Source organism: Dicentrarchus labrax, unplaced genomic scaffold (genome assembly GCF_905237075.1).
Source record: "Dicentrarchus labrax unplaced genomic scaffold, dlabrax2021, whole genome shotgun sequence".
Taxonomy (NCBI): Eukaryota; Metazoa; Chordata; class Actinopteri; family Moronidae; genus Dicentrarchus; species Dicentrarchus labrax.
Window position 1 is genome coordinate 2836 of NW_026136760.1, and position 22324 is coordinate 25159.

The window sequence follows — 22324 nt, forward strand, 5'->3', positions numbered from 1 at the left end:
AACCAGAATTTCCGCAGAGCCATACTCGGGCGTTCCCTTGCATCCGAGCCACATCCACTGCTCCCAGGCAGGGAATCCCAGATATCGGCAATAAATCCCTTGGCAGATGGTCTTCTTGAGCATATCTCACGTACATCTGTTATAACCTAAAAACGACATGAAACACGCTTACGAATCGATTCGAAGTCTTTTTGGGGGCTCTCTACAAGAGATACGAAGAGACAGTTCCCCACTCAGTGTCTCGCAACCCACTCAGTTCCCTCTTACATCGCGCCATCCATCGATCCGCCAACCGACCTTCATTCCTCCTACCTTCATTCCTCCGACCTCATCCATCCCTCATTCCTCCGACCTCATCCATCCCTCATTCCTCCGACCTCATCCATCCCTCATTCCTCCGACCTCATCCATCCCTCATTCCTCTGACCTCATCCATCCCTCATTCCTCCGACCTCATCCATCCCTCATCCCTCGAACCTACCTCCATCCCTCATCCCCCTACCTTCATCCCTCGAACCTACCTTCATCCCTCATCCCTCTACCTTCATCCCTCGAACCTACCTTCATCCCTCGAACCTACCTTCATCCCTCATCCCTCGAACCTACCTTCATCCCTCATCCCTCGAACCTACCTTCATCCCTCATCCCTCAAACCTACCTTCATCCCTCATCCCTCTAACCATCCCTCGAACCTACCTTCATCCCTCGAACCTACCTTCATCCCTCATCCCTCGAACCTACCTTCATCCCTCGAATCACCCCTCATCCCTCAGTATACCACATTGGTTCACATTTGTTCATTATGTGCAATAAACGTTTCTTATTTCATACATGTGATGGCGTGGTCATTGTTAGTGAAATGATGTTTTATAACTAGGTTCGGGAACAAAGACCACGCCCTGCAATCATCTAATTTCCGCTCAAAACTTACTTAAGCATACCTTATCCGTTCACTCCCTCCTTGACTCATTTCCCACATCCCTCCCACCCAAACCCTTTCTTTTTGTCTCCCTCTTATCCAAATACAGGAACCACTGGGGCTCTCTACAAGAGATACGAAGAGACAGTTCCCCCACTCAGTGTCTCGCAACCCACTCAGTTCCCTCTTACATCGCGCCATCCATCGATCCGCCAACCGACCTTCATTCCTCCTACCTTCATTCCTCCGACCTCATCCATCCCTCATTCCTCCGACCTCATCCATCCCTCATTCCTCCGACCTCATCCATCCCTCATTCCTCCGACCTCATCCATCCCTCATTCCTCCGACCTCATCCATCCCTCATTCCTCCGACCTCATCCATCCCTCATTCCTCTGACCTCATCCATCCCTCATTCCTCTGACCTCATCCATCCCTCATTCCTCTGACCTCATCCATCCCTCATTCCTCTGACCTCATCCATCCCTCATTCCTCCGACCTCATCCATCCCTCATTCCTCCGACCTCATCCATCCCTCATCCCTCAAACCTACCTCCATCCCTCATCCCCCTACCTTCATCCCTCGAACCTACCTTCATCCCTCATCCCTCTACCCTCATCCCTCGAACCTACCTTCATCCCTCATCCCTCGAACCTACCTTCATCCCTCATCCCTCGAACCTACCTTCATCCCTCATCCCTCGAACCTACCTTCATCCCTCATCCCTCAAACCATCCCTCGAACCTACCTTCATCCCTCGAACCTACCTTCATCCCTCGAACCTACCTTCATCCCTCATCCCTCGAACCTACCTTCATCCCTCGAATCACCCCTCATCCCTCAGTATACCACATTGGTTCACATTTGTTCATTATGTGCAATAAACGTTTCTTATTTCATACATGTGATGGCGTGGTCATTGTTAGTGAATCACTTTGTTTAGTGTGAATATTGATTAATTACATTTATTTTGCTTTAAACACTTTAATTATTTGTGTGGTCTCCCTTGTTTTTTTTTACGAACTGTGAGCAGGTTCATGTCAAGGCCTAGACTATCGGGGGATATCCCATGATGCACTGAGCTCCTCTCTTCCTCTCTCTCTCTTTCTGCACTCATTCATGACCCATTAATGCATGTTACTAACTTTACTTCTTCCCCGGAGTTCTTGTGCTTTCTCGTCTCGCAGGTTCTCATGGATCCTGGTGGAGCCTCCTGCCATGATCCTGCTTGACCCCCACTGCTAATATTTCTTCCTCTCACCATCAATCCTTCCCTTTCCAGCTGAAAGTAGACACGAGTTTTAACTTGTTGTGCAATATTCAACTCTCAGAAATCACATGGCCGTTGATAAAAGGAAGTGATCAAATCTGTACTTTACATTCTGATTGATGGAAAATGAATTCAGGAATAAGGTTCTGCAAACATGAAGCAAGCTATATTATGGTGTGTTATTCCATGTTTAATTTTACAGGCTTATAGTATAATATTTTATGTTCATGTATGTTCATCCTCATGTATTCACATTCTGGTTGACTCACCCTAGTTAGGAGAGTTGTTATTCATTTTGCCATAAGCACATTACAAAGACCAAGGTTGTCTCCTGGAGAGTAGGGCATCAGATGTGTTCTGACTGCTTATCAGACATTAGACGTCACCAATAGACACCCTTGAGAAAGAGGAATATAACAGAGTGACTTTATTTGTTCTAGTTAGTTGATTCTCGAGACAACTCGGTTTGCTTATACCCTGTGTTGATGAAAATAAATCTACACATGGAGTGAAACGGTCAATTCTCTTTGCTTTCTTTGAGTCTGTGTCACCATTCTGGGTGGTCTCTCACTATAGTCAGATAGCTAAACATTAGGCATATAGATAGATAAACATCAGTTGAGGTGCATTGGGAAGGAAAAATTAAACCACAACATCCTCAATTCAAACCCTCCCCCCACACACTCACACATGAGGGCCTCAAAGTTGGTCTGGTCCATGCCCTCGTGGGCCACAGTGTGTTGTACTCAGTTGTAGAGTGGACTGGTTTCTCTTTGTGAATCTTTGACCTTGTTGTGCAATGTTCAACTCTAAGAAATCACATGGGTGTTGATAAAAGGAAGTGATAAAATCTGTACTGTACAGTTCTGATGAATCGAGAACCAGGTTTCAAGTGAAACCGGTTCTCGATTCCTCTCCTGCTGGGCGAGGGGTCATGTCCACTCCTGTGTGTGGGTGTGCCATACATCTCATGAATTACATGGTGGTATCCTCTGCTGAAGATTACCAGCAGAAAAACTGTCATTGATTATTTTGAGTATTAAATACATGCATGAGTATACAGGTGATAACTAAACATGTAAATAAAAACTGTGCTACGATATGTAACTTGTGGGCGGCTGTGGCTCAGAGGCAGAGTGGATCGTCCACTAATCGAAAGGTTGTTGGTTCATATGTAAATAAAAAATGTGTTAACTCAGCTATTAGTATGTGGTCTGCAGTGGGATCATCTCCACTAAGACTAGCCAGTCATTCAATGTGCCGCCTCCTCATAGTCGCCTCAACCGTCCGTCTCAGTGGACACTTTCCATTAGTCTGAAAAACAAAACCAACGTTAAACTATGTTCAGGAGCTTTGCCTTGTCACCAGGACCAAAGTATCAGAGGATTGTTGTAACATGGACCTTCAACATTATCCATCATCCATCGTATCGATCACTCAGGATTAGTTTCAGTGAAGATGGAAGTTATTTATTCTGTGTGTCGAACAAACAGACTGTGTGATATTCATGGAATAAATTAACTAAATGATCAGTCTCTTTTCTGCTTGTTCTGATTCACAATCATTACTACTGTTTCTGTTAGTGTTTAACAGATTATACAGATTATAATAAATACAGTAATATCAGAAACAAACAGACAGATTCTAATGAATACAGTAACATCAGAAACAATTATACAGATTATAATAAATACAGTAACATCAGAAACAAATATACAGATTCTAATCAATACAGTAACATAAGAAACCTTCAATAATGAGTCGAATAGGAAAATCTTTAGTCGGGGGCCTCCATTATCAGATGGGGCCGGTGGGAGGGGGCCAGGGTTGATTCTGGGCCCATAAGAGGAGAGAGCAGACAGCCACAGTCTGATGCAGATTCCTGTTTGGTCTCAGTCGACTCACTGAAGACAGTCTGATCCCACTGACTCCAGAACAGGTAAGAAGTTCTCTTTATGTAAACTGACTGCGGTTCCACTGATTGTTCTCTTACTCATAGAACAAAGTACTTTTACTCTCAGTACTCTACAGTCTTTGTGTACTTGTTAGAGTATTTTTAAATATTGGTCTGTTTACTTTTACTGATTTTATCACAAATACTGTTCTTGTGTTACACCGACCCAGTTAACTGATAGAGACTGGAGGACTGGTTATAGTGGGACAGAGACTGGTTATAGTGAGACAGAGACTGTTACAGTGGGACAGAGACTGGTTATAGTGGGACAGAGACTGGTTATAGTGGGACAGAGACTGTTACAGTGGGACAGAGACTGGTTATAGTGGGACAGAGACTGTTACAGTGGGACAGAGACTGGTTATAGTGGGACAGAGACTGTTACAGTGGGACAGAGACTGGTTATAATGGGACAGAGACTGTTATTGTGGGACAGAGACTGTTACAGTGGGACAGAGACTGGTTATGATGTAGACAAAACGTTAACAATGATCCATATTAGCAGTTTGAATCCAACTAAAAGCTCCCTGCACCAAACTCCCTTTAAGAAATATCACATTTTAACAATTCCTAACGTGTTCATAACAACACGTAACTCTAGAAACACGAGCTAAAGGCCGTCATATGTCCACAGTCTGACTGTCAATACAGGATCAATATCATCCATAAAGATACAGTGTATACTGATCAATATCATCCATAAAGATACAGTGTATACTGATCAATATCATCCATACAGATACAGTGTATTCTGATCAATATCATCCATACAGATACAGTGTATTCTGATCGATCAATATCATCCATAAAGATACAGTGCATACTGATCAATATAGTACATGAGTACTGTTACTTTAGATTCTTTCAGTATATGTTGATGATAGTATTTCTGTAGTGACTGAACACAAACTGCTGGAGTGCTTTTGGAAGTTGATTAGAGCTTTCACAGGTCACTCCTTCATCAGGCTGGTTTACTCATTCAGTAATGGGAGGAACAGGTGATCCTGTCAGTCTTCAGAAACCTCCACTGTGAGTCAGAACAGACTCTGTACAGCCGAGGAACAGCTCACATTCACTTCATGCACATAAACATGAAGTCTGAATTCTGTGTCTGACTGTATGTGACATTATAATCAATACAAACACTGTCTCCCTCTACAGGCTGAAGACAAAATGTCAACCCATCGCCAGTGCACCATTGAGTTGGAGAACAAGTGCTCTGGGTACACCCTGTGTAACCCCTGGTGAGTACGACCTTTACTCTCAGTGTTGTTTCATATATGATGGATACATGTTTCCTTTGCCCAGATTTAGATAAGAGCAATGATATAGTATAGTGTATGAAACTGATATCAACTCTATTCACACAGTGTCAAAGTTAAAGTGTCAACTTATGGAGTCACGTTACAATGAGCACACAATATGCTGATATTCATTCCCATGTTTCCATTCAGTTATCGATACAGTTCTAGTTGAAGCAGCTGGAGTTCATCCATCCATCGGGGATAAAGGCTGCTCTGTTGCGTTGCTCTCTGTTCATACACTTATCTTCTGTGCACACATTAGCATTTCATGTGCTCAGTGCAGTGAAACTATATCTATGTCTATATTTTTCTTTCTGTAGCCACTCCAGGGCTCAGTATGCAGGATGTTTAACTCAGACATTTGTTTCCCCAGTGACTACATTAACAGTGGATCCTGTGCTATACCTCCTCCTCCAACACTCAGTCCCTCTGAATCTGGCAGCTTCCTGTTCATCAAGACTCCTAACACAGCCTGTGGATCTGTTGGAGTCCTGACCTACGATCTGCATGATGAAGCCAGCCACCGAAGTGATGGAAAACTGGCCATCATGTTCTCTAATCCTTATGACTTCAACCTGTACTCTAACTGGTTTGCAGTGGGAATCTTTGACATGGATACAAAGTGTGATTACAGCCTTTTTGATGAGATGTATAACAAACCGCAGACAAAGTTTGTCCGAGGTCAAGCTAAAGACCTCAGTCTGATTTACAAAGGTGAAACTGTTACTGTCAGAGCCACCATGTCAGACAATGACACACCTGTCATGAAGGTTCAGGTGTGCATCGACTGAACTGTGAAACATCATTAATCAGTCCTGATTATGTTACTCTGCCATGCACCATTAATCCCAGTTAGCCCACTGAGTCTTTAAATTCATAATATGACTGTTAATGCTCTACATTAGCTTCATATATTGTTCTTTAAGTGCATTTCTGCCACTGTCTGTCTGTGAGACTCTAAACTGGATTCCCTTGTACTGGCACTGTGTGTAATGACAATAAAGGTGAATCTAATCTAATGTTGATGTGATATAAAACGAATGTTTAAGAAAATCTTATTTTCCTCATCTTAATACTATAAAACTCTGGAAACATGCTTTTTAAAATGAAATAAATAAGCAGAAATAGTTTGAATATCTCTGTAGCTGGTTTCCATCCAAATGTGTGTTTGATTGTTTTATGACACAATGAAAAGAATAAGAAGTAATAAATGAAACATTACATTTACAGAACTGGTCACAGATAAGACACAGGCGAGGTAAGGTAATGTTTGGTTTTATATGCTGTCTCTGCACATATTGTGTTGGATGGTGTTTTGTGAAGGTCCTTGTAACTCTGCTTTTGAGAGACGCTTTAGAAATGAAGTTGATTATTATTATTATCTAATGGAGTTAATGGTAATGTACTTATATAGCGACTTTCTAGTCTTCCAATACATTCCCATACACTGATGGCAATGGCTGCCATGTCAACTGCTCACCAGAACGTAAATTAATCATTCATAGACACTTATACTCCGGGGTTCAGAGTCTTGCTCAAGGACACTTCGACATGCAACTAGAGGAGATGGGGACTGAACCAACAACCTTCCAATTAGTGGATAACCCGCTCTACCTCTGAGCCACAGCCGCCCCAAAAAAATCTGATTGAAGAATTTTAAAGTCATTTAATTCACACAATATCATCCTTTATATTGTTTATATGTTTCCAGCACACTGTAAAATCTGACACGTTGATCCTACTTTTGAAAAAGGTAAGTTAACTTCATTGTCACTTTAAAGGGACGTTTACTTTCACTTTCACCTTTTTGAGAGTGAGTGCTTTTAATTAATAAAACATATCAGTAATGTATTTAAATGTTTAAACCCATTTGTGTTATGAAAAATATATTTCAGATAGAGATTAGAGAACATGTTCTGTGAGCTACCAGCTTCCCTCGGGCTCCATGTTGCAGACCCCGATCAGAACTAATGACAGGCTGCTCACATGAACGTCCTCATTGGATCATTAAAATGATTCAAACGTATTTTAAAAACAACCAAAATGATCCTCCATAAATTTGAACTGACGTCATTATTGTTAGGTTGCTGTAGGAGATGTATTGGTCCTGGTCTGAATGCTGATATTCAGACTGAATGGTAAATGGACTGTACTTGTATAGCGCCTTTCTAGTCTTCCGACCACTCAAAACACTTTTACACCACATGCCACATTCACCCTTTCACACAGTGATGGATAAACTCATTCAATCACACACCGATGACGCAGCATAGGGAGCAATTTGGGGTTCAGTGTCTTGCTCAAGGATACTTCCACATGCTGCTGGAAGAGCCAGGGATCGAACAAACACCCTTGTGATTAGTGGACATGTGAATCACAGCACCCTGACATGTCAGTTTATGTGAGGATTTTCAGTCATGATTTAGAGTTCAAATAGAGCAGAGTACATCAGGTACGCACTAGATCAATCTCAGTTTGTATATGTTAGCGATGAATTTGCTATGTGAAGCACTTTGGGCTGCATGTTTGTATGAGAGCTGCTATATATACTGATCAGCCATAACATTCTGAACAACTGGGCACCCTGGTTGTCAGAATGTTATGCAGCCACAGACCAACAGACTGCTCTGCACTATGTGTTCTGACCCCTTTCTATCAGAACCAGCATTAACTGTTTCAGCAGTTTGAACTACAGTAGCTCGTCTGTTGGATCGGACCACACACCAGTCTTCACTCCCCACCTGCATCAATGAGCCTTGGCCCCCCATGACCCTGTCTCTGGTTCACAGCTTTTCCTTAAAATTGAGTTGGATTGAGTTCTATCCTCCATGCACACTAAAGTTAGTCATGGAGTTCTACAAGGTTCTGTGCTTGGACCAATTCTATTCACCATATATATGCTTCCCTTAGGCAACAATATTAGGAATCCCTCCATTGATATCAATCAAGCCTCTGAATGCAGGGCTACTTGTGGTTCCTATTGTCTCTAAAAGTAGAACAGGAGCCAGAGCCTTCAGTTACCAAGCTCCTCTCCTGTGGAACCAGCTTCCAGTTGTGGTTCGGGAGGCAGACACCCTCTCCACATTCAAGAGTAGGCTTAAGACGTTCCTCTTTGATAAAGCTTATAGTTAGGGCTGGATCAGGTGAGTCCTGAACCATCCGAGACAGACGACCACCCACCTAGAGCCGAAGGATCTGTCCTAGGTTTCTGCCTTTTAACAGGCAGTTTTTCCTTGCCCTTGTCGCCAAGTGCTTGCTCATGGTGGTACTGTTGGGTCTCTGTAAATAATGTTATAAAGAGTTCGGTATAGACCTGCTCTATTTGAAAGGTGTCCTGAGATAACTTCTGTAATGAATTGGCACTATACAAATAGAATTGAATGAAAGGTTTGCTTTATGTGGGAATTAAATGACATGTCCTGATCAAAGATAACTCCAAGATTCCTGACAGTGGTGCTAGAGGCCAAGGTAATGCCATCTAGAGTAACTATATCTTTAGACAGTGAGTCTCTAAGGTTTTTGGGGCCAAGTAGAAGAATTTTTTTTTTTTAGTTTAACATCAGAAAATTGCAGCTCATCCAGGATTTTATGTCCTTCAGACATGTTTGTAATAATAAGTAATAGTATTGGTCCAAATACAGAAACTTGTGGAACTCTATGACTAACTTTAGTATTTATTGAAGATTCATCGTTAATATGTACAAACTGAGAACAATCTGATAAATATGACTTAAACCAGCTTAGGGTGGTTCCTTTAATGCCAATTTGATGCTCAAGTCTCTGTAAAAGAATATCATGGTCAATGGTGTCAAATGCAGCACTAAGATCCAATAATACAAGTACAGAAACAAGTCCATTGTCAGAAGCAATCATAAGGTCATTTTTAACTTTAACCAGAGCTGTCTCTGTGCTATGATGAACTCTAAATCCTGACTGAAAATCCTCAAATAAACTATTGTTACGTAGAAAGTCACACAACTCTTTGGCAACTACTTTCTCCAGAATCTTAGAGAGGAAGGGAAGGTTAGAAATAGGTCTATAGTTGGCTAAAACCTGTGGGTCAAGAGTGGGCCTATTAAGAAGGGGTTTAATTACAGCTACTTTAAAGGACTGTGGTACATATCCTGATAATAAAGAAAGATTCATTTCAATTTCAATTTCAATTTTATTTGTATAGCGCCAATTCATAACAGAAGTTATCTCAGGACACTTTTCAAATAGAGCAGGTCTAGACCGAATTCTTTATAACATTATTTACAGAGACCCAACAGTACCACCATGAGCAAGCACTTGGCGACAAGGGCAAGGAAAAACTGCCTGTTAAAAGGCAGAAACCTAGGACAGATCCTTCGGCTCTAGGTGGGTGGTCGTCTGTCTCGACCAGTTGGGGTGAGGGGAGAGAGAGAGAGAGAGAGAGAGAGAGAGAGAGAGACAGACAGACAGACAGACAGACAGACAGACAGACAGACAGGTGCACAGCAACAACAGTACTGACAATGGCAATCTAGCAGGACGATGGCAGGAGGCTCCACCAGGATCGATAAGAACCTGCGAGACGAGAAAGCACAAGAACTCCGGGGAAGAAGTGAAGTTAGTAACATGCATTAATGGGACATGAATGAGTGCAGAAAGAGAGAGGAAGAGAGGAGCTCAGTGCACCATGGGAAATCCCCCAATAGTCTAGGCCTATAGCAGCATAACTAAGGGATGGTTCAGGACTCACCTGATCCAGCCCTAACTATAAGCTTTATCAAAGAGGAACGTCTTAAGCCTACTCTTGAATGTGGTGAGGGTGTCTGCCTCCCGAACCACAGCTGAAAGCTGGTTCCACAGGAGAGGAGCTTGGTAACTGAAGGCTCTGGCTCCTGTTCTACTTTTAGATACTATAGGAACCACAAGTAGCCCAGCATTCAGAGAACGTAGTGTTCTAGAGGGGTAATAGGGTACTATGAGCTCTTTAAGATATGAAGGGGCCTGACCATGAAGAGCTTTATAGGTGAGGAGGAGGATTTTAAATTCTATTCTACATTTTACAGGGAGCCAATGCAGAGAAGCTAGTATAGGAGAGATGTGATCTCTTTTTCTAGTTCCTGTCAGTACTCGTGCTGCAGCGTTCTGAATTAATTGGAGCGTTTTAATGGACTTATTGGGGCAACCTGATAATAAAGAGTTGCAGTAATCCAGCCCTGAAGTAACAAATGCATGGATTAGTTTTTATGCATCTGTCTGTGATAGGATTTGTCTAATTTTTGTAATATAACGTAAATCAAAGTAGGCAGTCCTGGAGGTTTGCTTTATGTGGGAGTTAAATGACAAATCCTGATCAAAGATAACTCCAAGATTTCTCACAGTGGTGCTAGAGGCCAAGGTAATGCCATCTAGAGTAACTATATCTTTAGACAGTGAGTCTCTAAGGTTTTTGGGGCCAAGAACAAGAATTTCGTTTTTTTCTGAGTTTAACATCAGAAAATTGCAGGTCATCCAGGATTTTATGTCCTTAAGACATGTTTGTAATTTAGATAATTGATTAATTTCATCAGGCTTGATTGATTGATATAACTGCGTATCATCTGCATAACAGTGAAAGTTAATGGAGTGATTCCTCATAATGTTGCCTAAAGGGAGCATATATAAAGTAAATAATATTGGTCCAAGTACAGAACCTTGTGGAACTCCATGACTAACTGTAGTATTTATTGAAGATTCAAGAAGATGCTCAAGTCTCTGTAAAAGAATATGGTCAATGGTGTCAAATGCAGCACTAAGATCTAATAATACAAGTACAGAGACAAGTCCATTGTCAGAAGCAATCAGAAGGTCATTATTAACTTTAACCAGAGCTGTCTCTGTGCTGTGATGAACTCTAAATCCTGACTGAAAATCCTCAAATAAACTATTGTTATGTAGAAAGTCACACAACTCTTTGGCGACTACTTTCTCCAGAATCTTAGAGAGGAAGGGGAGGTTAGAGATCGGTCTATAATTGGCTAAAACCCCTGGGTCCGAGTGGGCTTTTTAAGAAGGGGTTTAATTACAGCTACTTTAAAGGACTGTGGTACACATCCTGATAATAAAGAAAGATTAATCATATCCAGTAAAGAAGTGCCAATTAAGGGAACAACTTCTTTAAGCAGCCTAGTTGGGATCGAATCTAATAGACAGGTTGATGGCTTCGATGAAGAAATTATTGAAGTTAACTGATGAAGATCAATAGCAGAAAAACATTCTAAATATATATCTAAGTTTACATTATTTTAAGTTCCTAAACTTGGAGAGCCAGTGATAACTGTTGATGGCAGTTGGTGATTAATTTTCTCTCTAATAGTAATAATTTTATTATAGAAGAAGCTCATGAAGTCATTGCTACTTAAGTTTATGGGGATATGTGGCTCAATAGAGCTGTGACTCTCTGTCAGCCTGGCTACAGTGCTGAAGAGGAACCTAGGGTTATTCTTATTTTCTTCTATTAGTGCTGAGTAATAGGCTCCTCTGGCATTACGGAGGGCCTTTCTATAAGTTTTAAGATTATCTTGCCAATTTGAGTGATATTCTGATAATTTGGAAGAGCGCCATTTCCTTTCAGACTTCCTAGCTATTTGTTTTAACTGGCGGGTTTGGTGGTTATACCAATGTGCTAGTCTCCTATGTTTTAATAATTTCCTTTTATTGGAGCGATAGAGTCTAATGTTGATCGTAGTGAGCCTGTAGCACTATCGACAAGATTATCAATTTCAGAGGGACTAAAGTCGTTATAGGACTCTGTTAAATTCAGACATGGCATTGAATTAAACACTGAAGGAATCTCCTCCTTAAATTTAGCTACAGCACTGTCAGATAGACATCTGCTGTAGGAAGTTTTGCCTAATGGCTTATAATCTAATAGTATGAATTCAAAAGTTATTAAATAATGGTCAGATAGGAAAGGATTATGTGGGAAGACTATTAAATGTTCAATATCAATGCCATATGATAAAACAAGGTCAAGAGTGTGATTAAAACAATGAGTTGGTTTATTTACACTCTGACAGAAGCCAATTGAGTCTATTAATGATATAAATGCGTTACTAAGACTGTCATTGTCAACATCCACATGAATATTAAAATCACCTACAATAATTACTTTATCTGATTTAAGGACTAAACTTGATAGAAACTCTGAAAATTCAGATATAAAATCAGAGTACGGTCCAGGAGCACGGTACACTATAACAAATAGAACTGGCTGCAGTGTTTTCCAGTTTGGGTGAGAAAGACTAAGAACAAGGCTTTCAAATGAATTATAATTTAGTTTAGGTTTAGGGTCCATTAAAACGCTCGAATCATATATGGCTGCCACTCCACCTCCTCGGCCTGTGCCTCGAGGAATGTGAGTATTAATATGACTGGGGGGGTGGATTCATTTAGGCTAACATACTCCTCGTGGGACAACCAGGTCTCAGTAAGACAAAGTAAATCAATATCATAATCTGATATTAATTCATTCACTAAAACAGCTTTAGAGGACAGAGACCTGATATTTAACAGCCCACATTTCATTCTCTTATTTTGTGCTACTGAGGAGTTGGTTTTAATTTTTATTAGATTTTTATGTTGAACTCCTCTTGTTTTTATTTCTTTAAATAATTTAGGTGGTCGGGGGACAGACACAGTCTCTATGGGGTTTTGAATGGGTGACTTTACTAGTAGAAGAGCAGAGAAGTGTGTAAGACAGCAGCTCTGCTTCCTGGTCCTAACTCTGGACTGTCAGGTTTTAGAAATAAACTTTGCCATATTTCTAGATAAGAGAGCCGCTCCATCCAAAGTGAGATGGATGCCGTCTCTCCTAATCAGACCAGGTTTTCCCCAAAAAGGCTTATCAATGAAGCCCACATCGTTTTCTGGACACCACCTGCAACATTCAATTTTTTCAATTCAATTCAATTCAATTTTATTTGTATAGCACCAATTCATAACAGAAGTTATCTCAGGACACTTTTCAAATAGAGCAGGTCTAGACCGAACTCTTTAACATTAATTACAGAGACCCAACAGACCCAATAGTACAGGGACAGAATATAAAAGCAAACATTACACAGCAAATCAAATGAAATAAAGATTTCAACAATCAACGTAGAGATAAAAGTCAATATGTGACTGTTGACTGGCAGAAACACAAACAACTTCACTTTCTATAATTCATTTCTATTTTCTGTTCACGGATTAAAACACTCACCGACTCTCAGCCGTCCTGCTCGCTGGTTCTGGATCTGACCTGCACTTTCATTTAGTCTTTATGTACCTGGATCACCTGCAGGCTCCGCCCCCTCTCTATGCCTTCTGATGTCACCTGAAGTCACATGACCTCGCCTGTGTCTTACCAGCTGCACATGGAGACCTCTCTGGTTCTTCATCTTCTTACATCCTTTTCCTCTTCCAGAGTGGATCCTAATGATCTCATTATTGATTATCTGTCGCTGAGGGAAACACTGAAACTATTTCTGCTCATTGGTTTTATTTGTTAAAGTAGATTAAAGTTTATTTCACTCACAGTGTCAGTACAGCCATAGCAGTTAAAGAATCATAAACTGAACTCATGAATTAATGTGTTTTCACTGGATCAACATCAGTCAGACTTTTATTCTGAAAAGTCGCTCTGGATCAGCCAGTGCGCAGGCGCCGTCCCGCGACCCGTCGTCATAGAGACGGTTTGTCGTTTATAACCCGCGAGGAGCCTGAACTCACCTGAACACACCTGAACACAAAGAGCACGAGGAGCTAAAGCTACTGCAGGTACGATGTTTCACCTGTTAGCTGCCGTTAGCCTGAAGCTAACGGCTAATGACTGTGAGGTTAGCCCGGGAGCTAGCGTTAGCCGCTGAGCTGCGTTCAAAGACACTACGTTAATATAAATACTCTTAATTAATGAATCGATAAAGTTTAATTAGCTCAGTGTGGTTTGGATTGAAGGCTGCTAACGTTAGCATGTTAGCCTAAATAAAGACGTTGTTAGCGGAGATGCGTTCAATGACGGTTGTTAATGTTTGTAAAGGAGCAGAAGTACTTCGATCAATACAGTAAACGTTCTCTGATCAATACAGTAAACGTTCTCTGATCAATACAGTAAACGTTCTCTGATCAGTACAGTAAACGTTCTCTGATCAATACAGTAAAAGTTCTCTGATCAATACAGTAAACGTTCTCTGATCAGTACAGTAAACGTTCTCTGATCAATACAGTAAACGTTCTCTGATCAATGACTGAGATTATAAAAGTAGAAACTGATCAAAGTATTGATTAACAATCAGAAAATCAAACTTTTAAACAGATAATATAAATAATCAATCGATCAATAAGGTGAGAGGGAAAGCAGAAATTGATTAGACTTCCTGTTTGATTGCGACTTACCTTCAATAAAAAACTACCTGTGTGACATCATCAGGTGATGGCGAGGCGTGATGATGTCATTGATTTCTCTGCCCTGGAGAGAGAGCTTCAGGGGGCGATCGAGTCTGAGCGGAGATACGAGAGAGAGAACGAGGCCAAACTGAGGGCGGTCGGCCAGAGAGTCACCTACAGCCAGTTCAGGTAACTCCAGGTCCTGGAAACTCTTCCAGATCAGTCCTACAGCCAGTTCAGGTAACTCCAGGTCCTGGAAACTCTCCAAGGTCAGTCCTACAGCCAGTTCAGGTAACTCCAGGTCCTGGAAACTCTTCCAGATCAGTCCTACAGCCAGTTCAGGTAACTCCAGGTCCTGGAAACTCTCCAAGGTCAGTCCTACAGCCAGTTCAGGTAACTCCAGGTCCTGGAAACTCTCCAAGGTCAGTCCTACAGCCAGTTCAGGTAACTCCAGGTCCTGGAAACCCTTCCAGATCAGTCCTACAGCCAGTTCAGGTAACTCCAGGTCCTGGAAACTCTCCAAGGTCAGTCCTACAGCCAATTCAGGTAACTCCAGGTCCTGGAAACTCTTCCAGATCAGTCCTACAGCCAGTTCGGTAACTCCGGTCCTGGAAACTCTCCAGGTCGACCTACAGCCAGTTCAGGTAACTCCAGGTCCTGGAAACTCTTCCAGATCAGTCCTACAGCCAGTTCAGGTAACTCCAGGTCCTGGAAACTCTTCCAGATCAGTCCTACAGCCAGTTCAGGTAACTCCAGGTCCTGGAAACTCTTCCAGATCAGTCCTATAGCCAGTTCAGGTAACTCCAGGTCCTGGAAACTCTTCCAGATCAGTCCTACAGCCAGTTCGGTAACTCCGGTCCTGGAAACTCTCCAAGGTCGTCCTAAGCCAGTTCAGGTAACTCCGGTCCTGGAAACTCTCAGGTAGTCCTACAGCCAGTTCAGGTAACTCCAGGTCCTGGAAACCCTTCCAGATCGTCCTACAGCCAGTTCGGTAACTCCGGTCCTGGAAACTCTCCAGGTCGTCCTACAGCCAATCGGTAACTCCAGGTCCTGGAAACTCTTCCAGATCAGTCCTACAGCCAGTTCAGGTAACTCCAGGTCCTGGAAACTCTCCAAGGTCAGTCCTACAGCCAGTTCAGGTAACTCCAGGTCCTGGAAACTCTCCAAGGTCAGTCCTACAGCCAGTTCAGGTAACTCCAGGTCCTGGAAACCCTTCCAGATCAGTCCTACAGCCAGTTCAGGTAACTCCAGGTCCTGGAAACTCTCCAAGGTCAGTCCTACAGCCAATTCAGGTAACTCCAGGTCCTGGAAACTCTTCCAGATCAGTCCTACAGCCAGTTCAGGTAACTCCAGGTCCTGGAAACTCTCCAAGGTCAGACCTACAGCCAGTTCAGGTAACTCCAGGTCCTGGAAACTCTTCCAGATCAGTCCTACAGCCAGTTCAGGTAACTCCAGGTCCTGGAAACTCTTCCAGATCAGACCTACAGCCAGTTCAGGTAACTCCAGGTCCTGGAAACTCTTCCAGATCAGACCTACAGCCAGTTCAGGTAACTCCAGGTCCTGGAAACTCTTCCAGATCAGTCCTACAGCCAGTTCAGGTAACTCCAGGTCCTGGAAACTCTTCCAGATCAGTCCTACAGCCAGTTCAGGTAACTCCAGGTCCTGGAAACTCTCCAAGGTCAGTCCTACAGCCAGTTCAGGTAACTCCAGGTCCTGGAAACTCTCCAAGGTCAGTCCTACAGCCAGTTCAGGTAACTCCAGGTCCTGGAAACCCTTCCAGATCAGTCCTACAGCCAGTTCAGGTAACTCCAGGTCCTGGAAACTCTCCAAGGTCAGTCCTACAGCCAATTCGGGTAACTCCAGGTCCTGGAAACTCTTCCAGATCAGTCCTACAGCCAGTTCAGGTAACTCCAGGTCCTGGAAACTCTTCCAGATCAGTCCTACAGCCAGTTCAGGTAACTCCAGGTCCTGGAAACTCTCCAAGGTCAGTCCTACAGCCAGTTCAGGTAACTCCAGGTCCTGGAAACTCTCCAAGGTCAGTCCTACAGCCAGTTCAGGTAACTCCAGGTCCTGGAAACCCTTCCAGATCAGTCCTACAGCCAGTTCAGGTAACTCCAGGTCCTGGAAACTCTCCAATGTCAGTCCTACAGCCAATTCAGGTAACTCCAGGTCCTGGAAACTCTTCCAGATCAGTCCTACAGCCAGTTCAGGTAACTCCAGGTCCTGGAAACTCTCCAAGGTCAGACCTACAGCCAGTTCAGGTAACTCCAGGTCCTGGAAATTCTTCCAATCAGTCCTACAGCCAGTTCAGGTAACTCCAGGTCCTGGAAACTCTTCCAGATCAGACCTACAGCCAGTTCAGGTAACTCCAGGTCCTGGAAACTCTTCCAGATCAGACCTACAGCCAGTTCAGGTAACTCCAGGTCCTGGAAACTCTCCAAGGTCAGACCTACAGCCAGTTCAGGTAACTCCAGGTCCTGGAAACTCTTCCAGATCAGTCCTACAGCCAGTTCAGGTAACTCCAGGTCCTGGAAACTCTTCCAGATCAGACCTACAGCCAGTTCAGGTAACTCCAGGTCCTGGAAACTCTTCCAGATCAGACCTACAGCCAGTTCAGGTAACTCCAGGTCCTGGAAACTCTTCCAGATCAGTCCTACAGCCAGTTCAGGTAACTCCAGGTCCTGGAAACTCTTCCAGATCAGTCCTACAGCCAGTTCAGGTAACTCCAGGTCCTGGAAACTCTTCAAGGTCAGACCTAGAGCCAGTTCAGGTAACTCCAGGTCCTGGAAACTCTTCCAGATCAGTCCTACAGCCAGTTCAGGTAACTCCAGGTCCTGGAAACTCTTCAAGGTCAGACCTACAGCCAGTTCAGGTAACTCCAGGTCCTGGAAACTCTTCCAGATCAGTCCTACAGCCAGTTCAGGTAACTCCAGGTCCTGGAAACTCTCCAAGGTCAGACCTACAGCCAGTTCAGGTAACTCCAGGTCCTGGAAACTCTTCCAGATCAGACCTACAGCCAGTTCAGGTAACTCCAGGTCCTGGAAACTCTTCCAGGTCAGACCTACAGCCAGTTCAGGTAACTCCAGGTCCTGGAAACTCTTCCAGATCAGTCCTACAGCCAGTTCAGGTAACTCCAGGTCCTGGAAACTCTTCCAGATCAGACCTACAGCCAGTTCAGGTAACTCCGGTCCTGAAACTCTTCCAGATCAGACCTACAGCCAGTTCAGGTAACTCCAGGTCCTGGAAACTCTTCAAGGTCAGACCTAGAGCCAGTTCAGGTAACTCCAGGTCCTGGAAACCCTTCCAGATCAGTCCTACAGCCAGTTCAGGTAACTCCAGGTCCTGGAAACTCTCCAAGGTCAGTCCTACAGCCAGTTCAGGTAACTCCAGGTCCTGGAAACTCTTCCAGATCAGTCCTACAGCCAGTTCAGGTAACTCCAGGTCCTGGAAACTCTCCAAGGTCAGACCTACAGCCAGTTCAGGTAACTCCAGGTCCTGGAAACTCTTCCAGATCAGTCCTGTGGTCCTTTATTAATATTTCAATACGTTGCCTAGGTCCTTGTATGAGTTCCAGGATATTTTAGGGACCTTGAAAGACTTTAGGGGCCTTAAGAGGATTCCTGGAATGAGTTCCAGGCTGTGTCTTACCTGTGTCTGTCTCTGTCAGGGACCTGGTCCTGTCGTCTCACCTGAAGCCTCTGGAGAGGAAGGACAAAGACGGAGCTCCCCGGAGACAACCCTGGAACCCCGTCGCCCTGAGCAACCAGTGATGGCTGGTCGCCCCGAGCAACCAGGAGCAGTTTGAGCTGATGAGAACCTCGTATGGTGGAACTGTTGTTGTTTTTGATCTGGAGATACGAGGTTTTAACTGATCACACATATTGATCACTTTAAATAAAACAAATATGAAACGTTGAAATAAGAAAAGAAATAAAACCGTTTGATATTTTATTCCTCGTCTTCCTGTTATTGCTCTCTTACTTTGAAAGTCATTAATATTCAGTCAGTAGAGATCAATATCTCAAGGCTGTACGTTATATACTATCTATATCTATATCTATATCTATATATCGGGACAAAGACTAAGGAGCTCATAGTGGATCTGAGGAGGGTGAAAACACCAGTGACCCCTGTTTCCATCCAGGGGGTCCCTGTGGACACTGTGGAGGAGTATAAGTACCTGGGGGTGTACTTTAATAATAAGTTGGACTGGACCAGAAACACCGAGGCGGTCTACAAAAAGGGCCAAAGCCGACTCTTTTTCCTAAGGAGGCTGAGGTCCTTTAACATCTGCCGGACGATGCTGAGGATGTTCTATGAGTCTGTTGTGGCCAGTACGATCTTCTTCACTGTCCCATGCTGGGGCAGTGGGCTGAGGGTCGCTGATAACAACAGACTAAACAAACTGATCAGGAGGGCCGGTGATGTCGTAGGGGAGGAGCTGGACACCCTGACGATTGTGGCAGAGAGGAGGATGCTGTCCAGGCTTCAGTCCATCTTGGACAATGTCTCTCACCCTCTCTACGACACACTGGCCCAGCAGAGGAGCACCTTCAGCAGAAGACTCCTCTCACCCAGATACACCACAGAGCGCCACAGGAAATCATTCCTGCCTGTGGTCATCAAACTCTACAACGCCTCCCTCAGAGAGTCAGACACCCCCCCTCTGTAATCTGACCTCAAACACAGACAACCACTTCTGCACTTTCTTCTTTCTTGCACATTTTCAAAACTCTACATTTTACACTTTACCTTGTATAAATATATATATATATATATATGTTCTTAATAATATAATAATATGATATGTTGTATGTACGAAAGTAGTTTCCCCCTGGGATTGTTAAAGTATTTCTGATTCTGATTCTGATATAGATTTTATCAATATATCTATATATAGATATTGATATTAATATATAGATATAGATATATCTATATATAGATATTGATATTAATATATAGATATAGATATATCTATATATAGATACTGATATTAATATATAGATATAGATATATCTATATATAGATACTGATATTAATATATAGATATAGATATATCTATATATAGATATTGATATTAATATATAGATATAGATATATCTATATATAGATACTGATATTAATATATAGATATAGATATATAGATATTGATATATATGTTTGTATATGAAGGATTATTAAGAGGCCTGAACACGAGCTTTCTGTCAGAAGTGAAACTGACTCTGAGTCAGTTTCCACTGCTGAACTTTCTCTGACGTGAAACAGGAAGTGGAGTAGGTTCACACACAATCAGGAGGACACACAGACAGGAGGACACACAGACAGGAGGTCTCACTCTGAACGTATCTATGGAGACTCATTCAACGACTTCCAGGGTGCTTTAAAGGTTTCTACAGATACATGAAAGGGATCCTTGAAGTCCTTGGAACCTTCTGTCCTCTTATATTTTTCATCCTGGAAACTCGTTTATTGTGATTCTTTCATGTTCTTCAAGAGATTCCAGGGTCCTTGAAAAGATTCCAGACCCACTGTTTGGGTCAGAGCTGCTGGTGCATTGCGCCCTCTGGTGGCGGTGAAGGTAGTCTTTGTTTCAGTATTCCTGAGGAGTGAGAGCTCTGCAGCTGCAGAGAAGATCTTTGGTTGCAACAAGCCGCTCCACTGGAGAGGAAGCGCGAGCTGCAGGTGGATGACCGACTGATGGGACTCAAACCGACAACCTGACACACACTGAGGCAGACAGACAGACAGACAGAGAGACAGACAGACAGGCAGGCAGGCAGAGCTCCACCGTGTGCGGATTATCTTCTGTTTGGTGAGTTTTAAAGTTCACTCTCTTCCGCTCTCATCTTTAATTGACCTTAATTAGATAACAACGCGCCTGTGCAGGATCTTAAACACATTAGTTATGCAGGTGGATGTGAGACAGACAGCTGATCGATAAACTGATCTCAGCACTACTTTAACTACCACAGTATTAATGCTACACTGTAAAAACACCATTAGTTAAATTCTCATTCTAAAAGGGTTGAAAGTTTCAAAGTAAAAGAACTTCTGCAAAATGGCGCTTATTTCTTTACAGTGAGGAACAGGTGTCGTTAAGTGTGTCAGTGTTACAGTGTGTCAGTTACAGTGTGTCAGTTACAGTGTGTCAGTGTTACAGTGTGTCAGTTACAATGTGTCAGTGTTACAGGGTGTCAGTTACAGTGTTAGTTACAGTGTGTAGTGTTACAGTGTGTCAGTTACAGTGTGTTACAGTGTGTCAGTTACAGTGTGTCAGTTACAGTGTGTCAGTGTTACAGGTGTCAGTGTTACATGTGTCAGGTTCAGTGTGTCAGTGTTACAGTGTGTCAGTTACAGTGTGTCAGTGTTACAGTGTGTCAGTTACAGTGTGTCAGTGTTCGTGTGTCATGTTAGTGTGTCGTTAAGTGTGTCAGTACAGTGTGTCAGTGTTACAGTGTGTCATTACAGTGTGTCAGTTACAGTGTGTCAGTGTTACAGTGTGTCAGTTACAGTGTGTCAGGTTACAGTGGTGTTACAGTGTGTCAGTGTTACAATGTGTCAGTCAGTGTGTCGTTACAGTGTGTCAGTGTTAGGTCAGTTACAGTGTGTAGTGTTACATGTGTCAGTTACAGTGTGTCAGTTACAGTGTGTCAGTTACAGTGTGTATTATTTGTTCTGTGTCAGTTACGTGTGTAGTTACAGTGTTTCGTGTGTAGTTACAGTGTGTCGTTACAGTGTGTCAGTTACATGTGTCATGTTAGTGTGTCAGTTACAGTGTGTCATTAATGTGCAGTGTTACAGTGTGTCAGTTACAGTGTGTCAGTGTTACAGTGTGTCAGTTACAGTGTGTCAGTGTTACAGTGTGTCAGTGTTACAATGTGTCAGTTACAGTGTGTCATGTTACGGTGTTTCAGTGTGTCAGTGTTACAGTGTGTCAGTTACAGTGTGTCAGTTACAGTGTTGTTGTGTTACAGTGTGTCAGTGTTACAGTGTGTCAGTTACAGTGTGTCAGTGTTACAGTGTGTCAGTTACAGTGTGTCAGTGTTACAGTGTGTCAGTGTTACAGTGTGTCAGTTACAGTGTGTCAGTTACAGTGTGTCAGTGTTACAGTGTGTCAGTGTTACAATGTGTCAGTTACAGTGTGTCAGTTACTGTGTGTCAGTTACAGTGTGTCAGTGTTACAGTGTGTCAGTTACAGTGTGTCAGTTACAGTGTGTCAGTGTTACAGTGTGTCAGTGTTACAGTGTGTCAGTTACAGTGTGTCAGTGTTACAGTGTGTCAGTGTTACAGTGTGTCAGTTACAGTGTGTCAGTGTTACAGTGTGTCAGTTACAGTGTGTCAGTGTTACAGTGTGTCAGTTACAGTGTGTCAGTTACAGTGTGTCAGTGTTACAGTGTGTCAGTGTTACAGTGTGTCAGTGTTACAGTGTGTCAGTGTTACAGTGTGTCAGTTACAGTGTGTCAGTGTTACAGTGTGTCAGTTACAGTGTGTCAGTTACA

At 42.9% G+C, this 22324-nt stretch overlaps 2 protein-coding genes and 2 long non-coding RNA genes across 19 annotated transcripts; 2 read left to right on the forward strand and 2 right to left on the reverse strand.

Annotated features, from left to right (window-relative positions):
- Positions 1 to 210: 210 nt before the first annotated feature.
- LOC127359680 (uncharacterized) lies at positions 211 to 1832 on the reverse strand. Of its 10 annotated transcripts, XR_007882708.1 has the most exons (4): positions 1667 to 1831; positions 1421 to 1510; positions 1171 to 1370; positions 211 to 402 (listed from the first exon to the last, which is right to left on the reverse strand). It is a non-coding gene; the product is annotated as an uncharacterized LOC127359680 (long non-coding RNA). The 10 variants fall into 10 exon arrangements; XR_007882709.1 differs by lacking the exon at positions 211 to 402 and having other exon boundaries at positions 1012 to 1370; positions 1421 to 1531; positions 1686 to 1832; XR_007882712.1 differs by lacking the exon at positions 211 to 402 and having other exon boundaries at positions 1012 to 1370; positions 1421 to 1491; positions 1667 to 1832.
- Positions 1833 to 4015: 2183 nt separating this feature from the next.
- Positions 4016 to 6469, forward strand: LOC127359679 (DELTA-thalatoxin-Avl1a-like). The gene is made up of 3 exons (XM_051393676.1): positions 4016 to 4131; positions 5308 to 5390; positions 5824 to 6469. Exons 2-3 carry the CDS (start codon positions 5320 to 5322, stop codon positions 6239 to 6241), a joined length of 489 nt encoding a protein of 162 aa, XP_051249636.1. The 5' UTR covers positions 4016 to 4131; positions 5308 to 5319; the 3' UTR covers positions 6242 to 6469.
- A 7654-nt stretch (positions 6470 to 14123) lies between these two features.
- On the reverse strand, positions 14124 to 18818 carry LOC127359686 (uncharacterized). Its single transcript, XM_051393678.1, has 10 exons — positions 18807 to 18818; positions 18474 to 18673; positions 18038 to 18351; positions 17683 to 17733; positions 17377 to 17631; positions 17224 to 17325; positions 16205 to 16714; positions 15455 to 15658; positions 14852 to 15407; positions 14124 to 14181 (listed from the first exon to the last, which is right to left on the reverse strand). Exons 1-10 carry the CDS (start codon positions 18816 to 18818, stop codon positions 14124 to 14126), a joined length of 2262 nt encoding a protein of 753 aa, XP_051249638.1.
- Positions 18819 to 21073: 2255 nt separating this feature from the next.
- On the forward strand, positions 21074 to 22229 carry LOC127359682 (uncharacterized). Of its 7 annotated transcripts, XR_007882718.1 has the most exons (4): positions 21074 to 21124; positions 21294 to 21345; positions 21619 to 21724; positions 21824 to 22229. It is a non-coding gene; the product is annotated as an uncharacterized LOC127359682 (long non-coding RNA). The 7 variants fall into 7 exon arrangements; XR_007882716.1 differs by lacking the exon at positions 21619 to 21724 and having other exon boundaries at positions 21808 to 22229; XR_007882717.1 differs by lacking the exon at positions 21619 to 21724.
- Positions 22230 to 22324: the final 95 nt, after the last annotated feature.